Genomic DNA, 11,892 nt, shown 5'->3' with positions numbered 1-11,892 from the left:
CGTGTCCTGCGGTGGGTTGGGACCCTGCTGGGACTGGTTCCTGCGTTGTGCCCTGTATTGGCTGGGATTGGCTCCAGCAGACCGCCGTGACCCTGTGTTCGAATTCAGCGGGTTGGAAAATGGATGGATGGAGTGTTGTTGTGTGCCATTTCAAGGTTCCTGAACCTCTGATGAATATAATCATTTTTTTCTATATGTAATTATAAACCAGTGGTTGTAGCCCTCTAAGAGGTCATGACAAATTTCAGACACAAGCATTTGGGTTATAGTTTTAGACTATTCCAAGGTCAGTAATTATTAACATAATTTATTTTTTTAGACCTCTATCAGAGGGTGAAACTAACAAATTTATATTACAATCTAGAATATTTAAACTTTAACATTTAAATTGAAGCACACATCTTATTATTTCAAATATTTGATATTCTTGTTTATTTTGTACTTCTACTTCATGAAGTAAATCATTACATTTCTAATGAACACTACGAATGGTGCCAGGCAATCAAATAGTTCACTCATAGACTCTCAAGCGTGAAAGTTTGGAATCAGTAATTAACAGAATAATAATAATAATAATAATAATAATAATAATAATAATAATCTGCGGTGGGTGGCACCCTGCCCGAGGATTGGTTCCTGCCTTGTGCCCTGTGTTGGCTGGGATTGGCTCTAGCAGACCCCCGTGAACCCGTGGTTTGATTCAGCGGGCTGGAAAATGGATGGATAATAATAATAATAATAATAATAATAATAATAATAATAATAATAATAATAACTGTTTATTTCTATTACAATAGAAAGAAAGAAAGAAAGAAAGAAAGACGTTTTGTCTCGCACTTTTTGTCCCTCTTTCTTCCCCATACCGATGACCTGAACTGTACAAGCAAGATGGCGCTCCCCACGATCGGAAGCGTGAGAAAGCTTTGGAATGTTACTTGCTTTGTGAAGCGATTTCTTTCCAGTGAACCAGCGACTTATACTCAGGTACCGGAATAAAACTGTTAATTCCATTTTAAATTGACAAAGGAATCCATGAAACAAAGAAATAAAAACAGTCCATTAGAAACACGAGTGTTTCCGAGCGATGTGGCCGGTAGACTTTCGATCTGGAAAGCTTTCGACTTTTGTTACAGATCATATGAAAGCTATAAAGTGTTATTTCTTAATGTAAATTTAACTATTTATTATTGGTAAGAATTAACTTTAACAAAGTAAGGCGAAACATTAATATGGAGAAAACATTTTCCACACACGGAGTTTTTTTTCCTTTCTGTTTTTATTTAATGCACGTAATGTTTCAGACAGTAATTTCTGGGTTTAACGTATGTACGGATAATTCTGTTCAAAAGTCTCCAAAGACACCATATATTTAGAGTCCTATATTTTAAAGCTTAAAAAAGAACTCTATTAAAAAAAATCAAATCTTATTTTTCACATACAAATTATACATGTAGTATAATACAGTGAAATACTTAGTTGTTCAACTATGACGAATATAAAGGGACAATAACAATAAATAACTTTATAAGTTCAAAAGCAATTCATAAATTTGTAATAAGTCATAATTTGTAAGTCCTTTTAATTGGCGTATGGATATGCATGCGTTATGATGCTGTATATTATATACAGTGGGGCAAAAAAGTATTTAGTCAGCCACCAATTGTGCAAGGTCTCCCACTTAAAAAGATGAGAGAGGCCTGTAATTTTCATCATAGGTATACCTCAACTATGAGAGACAAATGAGAAAAGACAAATCCAGAAAATCACATTGTCTGATTTTTGAAGAATTTATTTGCAAATTCTGGTGGGAAAAAAAGTATTTGGGCAATAACAAAAGTTCATCTCAATACTTTTTTATATACCCTTTGATGGCAATGACAGAGGTCAAACGTTTTCTGTAAGTCCTCACAAGGTTTTCACACACTGTTGCTGGTATTTTGGCCCATTCCTCCATGCAGATCTCCTCTAGAGCAGTGATGTTTTGGGGCTGTCGCTGGGCAACACGGACTTTCAAACTCCCTCTAAAGATTTTCTTTGGGGTTGAGATCTGGAGACTGGCTAGGCCACTCCAGGACCTTGAAATGCTTCTTACGAAGCCACTCCTTCGTTACCCGGGGTGGTGTGTTTGGGATCATTGTCATACTGAAAGACCAAGCCACATTTCATCTTCAATGCCCTTGCTGATGGAAGGAGGTTTTCACTCAAATCTGACGATACATGGCCCCATTCATTCTTTCCTTTACACGGATCAGTCGTCCTGGTCCCTTTGCAGAAAAACAGCCCCAAGGCATGATGTTTCCACCCCCATGCTTTACAGTAGGTATGGTCTTTGGATGCAGCTCAGCATTCTTTCTCCTCCAAACACAACGAGTAGAGTTTTTTTTCATCTGACCATATGACATTCTCCCAATCCTCTTCTGGATCATCCAAATGCTCTCTAGCAAACTTCAGATGGGCCTGCACATGTACTGGCTTAAGCAGGGGTCACGTCTGGCACTGCAGGATTTGAGTCCCTGGCGGTGTAGTGTGTTACTTATGGTAGCCTTTGTTACTTTGGTCCCAGCTCTCTGCAGGTCATTCACTAGGTCCCCACGTGTGGTTCTGGATTTTTGCTCACCGTTCTTGTGATCATTTTGACCCCACGGAGTGAGATCTTGCGTTGATCCCCAGATTGAGGGAGATTATCAGTGGTCTTGTATGTCTTCCATTTTCTAATAATTGCTCCCACAGTTGATTTCTTCACACCAAGCTGCTTACCTATTGCAGATTCAGTCTTCCCAGCCTGGTGCAGGTCTACAATTTTGTTTCTGGTGTCCTTTGACAGCTCTTTGGTCTTGGCCATAGTGGAGTTTGGAGTGTGGACTGTTTGAGGTTGTGGACAGGTGTCTTTTATATTGATAACGAGTTCAAACAGGTGCCATTAATACAGGTAACGAGTGGAGGACAGAGGAGTCTCTTACAGAAGAAGTTTACAGGTCTATGAGAGCCAGAAATCTGGCTTGTTTGTAGGTGACCAAATACTTATTTCTTGTTTTCCACCATAATTTGCAAATAAATTCTTTAAAATAAGATCATGTGATTTTCTGGATTTTTTTTCTCATTTTGTCTCTCATAGTTGAGGTATACCTATGATGAAAATTACAGGCCTCTCTCATCTTTTTAAGTGGGAGAACTTGCACAATTGGTTGTTGACTAAATACTTTTTTGCCCCACTGTATGTATGTATATATATTATATATATATATATATATATATATATATATATATATATATATATAAAAAAAAATATGACACATTAACATTGGACAGCTTTAAGGTCATTCTGGTGTGCATTCAGTCCATCTGTCTATCTAATGGTCCAATGGTAAGGTCAGTTGGCCAGGGTGGATAGAAAAATAATAAAACAACCAAAAAAAAAAAAAACTACAATTAAGCTGGAGAAATAAACAAATCTGTATGGTTCCAGGCCAAAAGACCGCCCAGTTCCCACTGGGCATGCTACCTAACATAAATATTCTTAATAGTTCTTTATTGGCTCTTTTAAAGGCTTCGTCTTAGAGCAGTCTTTCTTAAAGTATGGGTTGTAGGTTGTTGCATTTGGGTTGCAAGTCACTATTGAATTTACTGCAGACTTCTCTTACTTTTTTACTGTAGCAAATAATCAGTACTACATTGAAAATGGGGTGCAGCCTAACAATGACAGTAGCACAATGGAGTAGTAAATGGTTGTGGTACCACAAGAAAACAATGGCTATGACAAAGTAACAAACGAAACAGTAACAACATGCAATTGAAAACAATCTTTTTTTCCAGTATTTTAAATGCATATTGTGTATTTTTGTGGGTTGATCTCTGAGCTACAATATTTCTGACTCATTTTAATCACTTATGGTACAAACATGGCCATGCTGTTGCTGAATAAGCTCATCTCCTTGTCAGGCTATTGAGTAGTGTTTCCTGTCTTAAGAAAAGCCTGAAGAATTTGATTGTTTTTCATTTTATGTGCCATTTCAGATAGGTAGTACCATAGTTTAAGTCCCATACTCATGTTTAACTTTTGGAGAAAGCACAGGGGAACCACTATAAAGAGGTTTCAGAGTTCTGTCTACCTTTCAGTTTGTTCTACTTCCTTTTCAAATAGAAATATAATGTGAGCAGCCCTGTATATCCTCCAGAATGGAGTTGGGAAAGTCTGGGAGTCCGACCCTGTCTATGGAGCTCTAAGAGGAAAATGGGCAACTACCTCTTTCCACCATGACACATCAATGGTATAAAGCAAAAAAAAGACTAGAATGAGGACAACTAGTTGACTTGTCTTTTTCAAAAGAAGACCAACTGTGCCTGCGATGATGTACACACATTGAGTAGAAATACTGATGTGCTTTATATGGAATCGTGTAAAAGTAGGTATATCCCATTAAATGTTTTTCTTTTTTGACATGTGAACATATTAAGATATGATTTTATTTAAACAGTATCTATAGATAAGATAATATAACATACCACTTATAACTTGTTTTGTAGTCTATTGTATGATTTAATTAACAAATGCATATTTCACATGTGGAAAATTTAAGTACATTCCTATATTTATCACTACTTCAAATACTTAAAATTAGAATCAAGTGCAAATGATTAATACTTCATTAGATAGGATCTTGTCTGAATCTTTCTTATTTTTTCCTCAGACATTCAGTTTGTTTTGCTAATTGTTATTGAAATGTGTGCTATCACAATGCCTAGATCAAAAGAGTTCCCCATGGCCTTCAGAAAGACACTTAGGGATGCATATGAGTCTGGAACAGATTAAAAGATCTTCAAAACATTTGGAAATCCACCATTCCATATTCAGCAATATCGTCAAGTGAAGAAGCCTTAAGACAACAGTCCGCATGCTCAGGCCAGGCTGCCCAAGCAAGTGTACCAGAAGGAACTTTGTCTGTCTAGAAAGAACATTAGGACAAGAGTTAAGTTTGCCTATACAGTACATATTTAGGCAAAGACTAGGAGTTTTGAAACAATGTGCTGTACATAGTCGAGGTAAAGATGGAGTTATTTGGCCATTGTACCATAACACGTTTTTTTGCAAAAAATAAAGACCACATTTAATTGAGAAAAACTTGATTGTAACTGTAAAGCATGGGTGTTGGAATTATTTGGGTCTGGGGTTTCTTTGCTACATCAGGCCTGGCAGCTCATCATCATAAAATCCATTATGAACACTTTGTTGCACCAGAAGCGTTCGAAGATAATGTGAGATCACTTGTCAGAAGATTGAAGCTCAACCAAAAGTGTACCTTACAACATGACAATAACCGAAAACACACCAGTAAATTCACCAATAAACTGCAGAAAAGAAGGAAATAGTGGTAATTAAATGACAAGAACAAGCCCAGAAATAAATCCCATTGAGATACTGTGATGGGAATTGAAACGAACTGTGCATGCAAGACACCCCTCAAACCGCAAATGGCATATCTGTTTGCTTTTTGTGTAATAAATTATTGCAAAGTCAAATTTTCATTGTGTTTTTTACATAATTTACATATGCTTTATCTAAAGATACGTTTAAAAAAAGATAAAATCTTGATATGTTCATATATGTTAATAAAGAAAAACAATTTTGCAGTGTTTATGTATGTTTTTTACATGGCTGTATGATTTTCCATATCTGGGGACAATTAAGTAGTGATAGTAATTATTATTTTGCAGATATTTTGTATCATTTACACCCTCATACCTATCTACTCTAACAAAAACAAATACTTTCATGATAGAGTACTCTCTAGACTGTTGCCATTTATTTATAAAACACTTTGATGAATACTTCATGAGAAATTAGCAAAGATTTTATTCAGCCATGTGACCTGCATAGGGCAATCTAGATATCAGTATTCTAAACCAAATCATTATCATTCTAGTTCTAGGGCGTGCCTACTTTCTTCCGATGCGTTGTTCTTTGGGATCCTTGTGGCTTGTGCATTGTTTTGCATGAGCAGAGATTACAGATTATCTTAGATTCTTTTTGTTAACTGATCTCTGAAAACACCTCAGCTTGCAACTGTCACTTTTTTATACGACAAGAGAGACTTGTAGATTGTTTTGAGTGTAGATTCTCCTTCTCATTTTCCCCCACCAAGGAAAGTAGGGGAGTCTGGCCATGCATACAATAGTTTTTGGTAAAGCAGGTTGTATCACCTGAATATCTAAGGAAACCTAATATGTTATACACCTGTACTGCATACATAGGTTATTTGTGGATATATGTGTATATGTGTGTAAAGATAGATGTAGATGTACAGATATATGATTGGAACCCAAAAGTTCCCAGAATCAGTCAGTAGCACGGGAGTTGGGTTTAGTTATCAACAATGCTCGCTAGGTTTTGCATGCTTACAGTCTTGTTAATCCGTCCACAGAGTCTAATTGTGCTGAGTTGTTTGCGATGCATGTTTCTACAGCCCTGTGCTTGACTTAGGCAATTTCTTTGGTCCATGCTGAGAAAAGCATGTTAGGTCATATCAAGCGTGTGAATTATGTTCACTCATTTAATGGACTTGTTGATGAAGAGTTTTCCAGTGATAAGACTGCTAACCAGTAATAATATGCTGAACTGGTGAGGGGTCCATGGGAATGCATCAGGAAAAAATGTCTGGAGGACTGGTGCATGTAAAACTGCATTTTGCACCTTGACAGTGCAGTGTATGAAAACATGCTACAGTGGAACCTCGGTTCATGAACGTCTCTGAACACATACAAATTGGTTTACGACCAAAAAGTTCGCCAAACTTTTGCATCTGTTCACGACCACACACTCGGTATACAAACAAGCCAGTTTCATTTTCGGTTTGTGCGCGCCGATGATTTCCGCACGTATTCAGTCTCTCCCTGTGCATTCCCTGTGCAGCGAGCCAGAGAGAGAGAGAGTGACACACACACACACGAGAGAGAGAGAGACACACACACACGAGAGAGAGAGAGAGACACACACACGCACGCACGCACGTGAGAGAGAGACAGAGACACACGCATGCGCGAGAGAGAGAGAGACAGAGACAGACAGACACGAGAGAGAGAGAGAGAGAGAGAGACACACACACACACACGAGAGAGAGAGAGACACACACACAGGCGCACACGAGAGAGGGGGATGGAGGAGGGCTGGACGCATAAGGCAGAGAAGGCAGTTAAAGAATGCACCGGGCTTGATTTTGTTTTCACTTCTGTTTACAGCGATCGGTTTCGTAGCGTGCATTGTTGCAATGTTACTTTTCTTGGTGGTTTATTAAATTACGGATTTTTCAAATGTTCATTTTTTCCCCTGTGCTTAAAACTCATTAAAAAAGTGTTTTTTAGCGAGTGGTTCGTACCGCTATAGCGCAAACTCTTGCAGTGTTAAGTTTTCTCTGTTGTTCAAGGTTTTCTCAGCGTTATTCAATGTTTTTACATTTAGTTTACTATTACGATATGTATTCTGTGGTTTAATTAACTATATTTGTGTTTAAAAACTTTTTAAAAATGTATTTACATACAGTTCGTACGGTCTGGAACGGATTAATTGTATTTACATACAATCCTATGGGGGAAATTACTTCGGTTCACGACCAAATCGGGTTACCAGAGTTTTGGAACGAATTATGGTCGTGAACTGAGGTACCACTGTATATAAAATAAATGTTGTTGTTATCTACACACATCATGTTGTTAGTGAAAGAGTGTTTGACCAAAAACAATGTAGTTGTTGCCTCATACCTCCTATTCTCACTCTGTGTGACTTTTTTTTTTTGTTCATGAATTTAAAATTGAGACTATTTATTCCGTTCCTGGTGACATTTGTAACCTAATTTTGTTTTTGGTTTTTTTTTTGTATTTTAACTTGTACTGCAAATGTCCATTAATGGAAATATTGACAAAATGCATAATATTTTACTTAAAGAAAAAAGTCTCAGATTTATTAGTAAAATAACAGAGGCAGTATTATTGTACTTTAAATGAAAAATACAAACAGACTAAAATAAGCCATAGGTATATACAGTATGTTAACCTAATGCTTAAACATCCTTTGCTTTTTGGTAATGATTCAGTACCTCGTAGAGTCGGAAAATAAATAGTGATGGCACAAAAAGTCACTACTTACTGGTAATTGAACCCTTAACAGGGACATACTGTCTTCCCTTAGGAAGTTCTAAGATGGTCACCTCTCTCAACCAGCAGCTGTACTTTCTGGGACGGCACACCTGAGACATATACTTAGGACTGTGGGAAGTACAGCACAAGCAGAGGTTTATATAGCCTTACCAGCCCAATGCAGATTGAGTTGCTTACATGTGGCAGTGATTATTGCGCGGAAGCATGTGTGGCTGGTTACATTTGGCTACACATGCACATGAAAGCACACATTGATTGAAAATGGTGACAAAGTCCTTAATGCTGCTTATATATTCATTGCATAGAGTTCATTTTCAGTAGAATAAATTGTTACTTTTATTACATATGTCTTCTTCTAAATTTGTAGCTAGTTGGTATTTTTTGTTTCTTATGAAAGCCAAAAATTCTGAATTTTGCAACATACTGACTTAGTAAACATTGTGTGATAGACCACAATACATTTTCTGAAAATGAACTGCTCATGAGTTTTTTTGGAATCTTTCTGAACCTAACTTTTTTATATAAGTCATGCTCCACATTTTGGTGCTCATTCAGATTTTCTAATTGAAAACAAACTGAATTTACCTGTTTATCATCAAATATTTAAAAATAAGGCTTGAAAATAACTAGATGTAAAAGCTTCCTATTTGAAAATTTTCATCTATTGAAGTACTGTAAAATCTTGTCTTTAGCTTGTCTAGTAGCATTGAAGGAGAGAAGAAGCTTAATTTTAAATGTTTTTATATTTTTATAGGTTGACCAGTACCTTTGTATGTAGTAAAGCTACAAAACTTTGTAAAGTCTGAAGAATATGTCATTGCCTTCAGGCAGTTTAGTCTGTCTTGGCTAGAGGAAAGCCTAGCCTGCCTTTGATATTATCAGTATATTTCATTGTTATAATTGGTTTTCAATATTAAAATCTATTAGTACTGCTGTGTGGAAGGCAACTTGGGAAACCCTTTTCCCACCCTGTGCAAGGTAGTTTCAAAATGTGAGCATTAACGGAACCTTTTTCTTCTTTACAGTTGTTGACAATAATATATAAAGCAGGTCAAGAGAGCCCCCCCATTTGTTTTGTATACATGAAATAATGTTTTTTTTTTACCTTTAAATGACTGCAGCTGCATTTAATCTAAAGTAAGAAACGATGATGCCTCAAAATGGTTATGCTTTAAATGTAATCTTTATTCTTTTCCCAACAGCTATTGCTATTGAGAGTGCTTAATAACAAGCTGAGCAGATCAGACCATAATTCATGTTATGAACAACTCATGAGGTATTCCCTGTTTCTTGCAGAATAGAGACATGTAGTCCTTCCAGAGTCAAATGGTTTTGCCCCAGGGTTCTTCCAAGGGTGCTCTACCTATTATACCTCTTTTGGTGTTACACAAAGGCAACCATACCAGATGCCTTAATAATCCCACATGGCACTTTCAGATGTGGTGGCGCAGCAAGTTTAGTATGACAATCTCTTTGACAGCCTCTTCTACTAGTCAGTTTGAAACAGCTAAGCAACCCTGTAAACCAACCTCATTTTGGCTAGTCGTGTGTGCAGTCTCATTATTTTGTCATCATGTGTTAGTATCCAAAGTTGGGAATGGAGACATTGAAATACTGAGAGCTTTATCTTTTTACTTATGGCCCACTTCACCAGTACTTTTTGGTTCAACCTGCACTTTTGCTGCATGTATAAAAATCTGTTAGTCAGTATCATTACTGTCTCTATCTTCATTTGTGAACACTTTCACCTGCTGTCTCCTGATCTGCGGATAGCAGGCCTCCATTTTTGTGGAGAGAATCATGTATTCTTTAGGTCCCCACTGTAATTTGCTAAATCTGCAGAATTTAAACATATTCTTACTTATGTGAAATTATTTAGCTGGTTGTCCTTAGTCTGACTACTGTTTTTTTCATCTGAAGTGATTATGGTGACCACGATGAGCTGTCTTTAGCTATTGCATTGACAAAGGGATTGCCTGTTCCTAGTCTACATCCTTTAAAATTACAGGACATTTATTTTATCAGATATTGTAATCTTTGAGTTGAATTTTCATGATTAATGCCCTGAAAGTAGAATTAATTACAGGTACTTTTTAAATGTAGAACATATTATTTTTTTCCCCCGCATGTATAAGTGAGAACTTTTTAATTGGAGCTGGTATGCTGAACTGCCTTTGGAAATACAGTAAAACCTCGATTATCCATCAGGTGTCAGGACCAAGGCAGTGATGGATAAGAGAAAAGACAGATAACAGAGCAGCTACTTTTAAAATGATATTCAGTAGATTAATTTAGCAAATAGTCGAATTTATTAACTAAACAAAACAATATTAACAAAATATAATTTAGTTTTAACAAAGTAAATTAATTCATATAATATTGTAATGACCAGTAAGATAAGCAAACACAGCTCATAAGTAGTCGAGTATTCCATGTTTTACTTGGAGTCTTTGTTACGTACAAACGTTGCCCTGTCTTGTACTCCATTATCTGGGTTAAGGAGCATACCTCCAAAACAATAAAGGAAAGCTTTCCCTACCAATCAGTTTATCTCCTGCCACTCAAGTTCTGTCTTTCTCTGTACTGCAGACTTTATTTTTTCTCGTAACTTTTCCTGTCACTAATCTCCTAACAGAAACCTTTCACCCAGTCCGTTCACTTAAACAGCATTCCACCCTTTATGTTCCCCCACTGTGCATCACAAGCTGCAATATATTAACAAAATATATTAACCACAATATACTAACAAAACATAATATAACAGAATTTAAAAAGAAATTACAGTACAGAAGAACATTAACATTAATACCTTAATGCCGAATAACATTACCGTTAGTGGTTTCCATTTTCCATGGATGATTGAGATTTTACTGAGTTTTGTGTCAGGTCACCAAGATAGCACACTGATGATTTCATCACTTTTTTATATTTAATCAGCAGGTAATCACACTATATTTATTTTTTTATTGCTCAGAGGAATATGAGCAGATTATTTAAAGATAGAAACGTGGTCATCTTTACTTTCACATTGTCTTGGAAATAACATTCTCAAACCTGCTTAATCCAGTTCAGCGTTATGGGGTAGGGTGAAGCCTATCCTGACAGCAATGTGTACAAGGTAGGGTCCAACCCTGGACAGTGTTTGGGCATATTGTAGAAAAAGAAAATGTGCAAACACTACTTGAAAAACAATAAAGCACAAAATTTGAGCCCAGGTTACCTGGTAAGGTAAATAATGCTGCTAATTACTGTGCCGCACATTTTTTTTTTTTTTTACACTATGACATTGTTTGACACCATATTTATATAACTTTTAATGGGTTTTGTACTTCAAAAATTAGTTTATTTTACAATAATTGTTAATTCACAACTGTGTAGTTCTACTAAGGCAGTGTTTTGGTTAAAATCCTTTATAGACACACCCCATCAACAGAGACAAAGCTCTTTTAGGGTTTCCGTTTTTCTTTTATTATCTCTGACAGAAGTTTCAAGGAGTCTTTGCAGTGAGTGACACATATTGGGAAGTGAATTTTTGGGGCCTTGTATAAACAACCAAAAATGTTGGTGTGCGCCCATTTCCACACTCACATTGAGAAGTATAAATATTAAACTTGGTGTAAAGCCGTGCACATTTTCACAGCAGCCTCAGACTATGCATATACACGTTTCTGCTCAGTTTTGTAAACCAGTGGCACCCAGCCTCAAATCAGTGCTACTGTTTCTGTGCAGTTTCCCTTTCTGTTT

At 36.6% G+C, this 11,892-nt stretch overlaps 1 protein-coding gene across 1 annotated transcript in view; it reads left to right on the top strand.

Moving 5' to 3' along the window:
* Positions 1-849: 849 nt before the first annotated feature.
* Positions 850-11,892, top strand: part of wars2 (tryptophanyl tRNA synthetase 2, mitochondrial) — a 95,114-nt gene continuing 84,071 nt past the window's right edge. The window contains exon 1 of the mRNA XM_028800755.2: positions 850-984. Coding sequence (XP_028656588.1) covers positions 889-984 — 96 coding nt within the window. The 5' untranslated portion in view covers positions 850-888. The remainder of the gene's footprint in view (positions 985-11,892) is intronic.

Source organism: Erpetoichthys calabaricus, chromosome 4 (genome assembly GCF_900747795.2).
Source record: "Erpetoichthys calabaricus chromosome 4, fErpCal1.3, whole genome shotgun sequence".
NCBI classification, from domain to species: Eukaryota; Metazoa; Chordata; class Cladistia; order Polypteriformes; family Polypteridae; genus Erpetoichthys; species Erpetoichthys calabaricus.
Note: the sequence above shows the minus strand (reverse complement) of the source record. Positions and strands in the feature narration are given on the sequence as shown.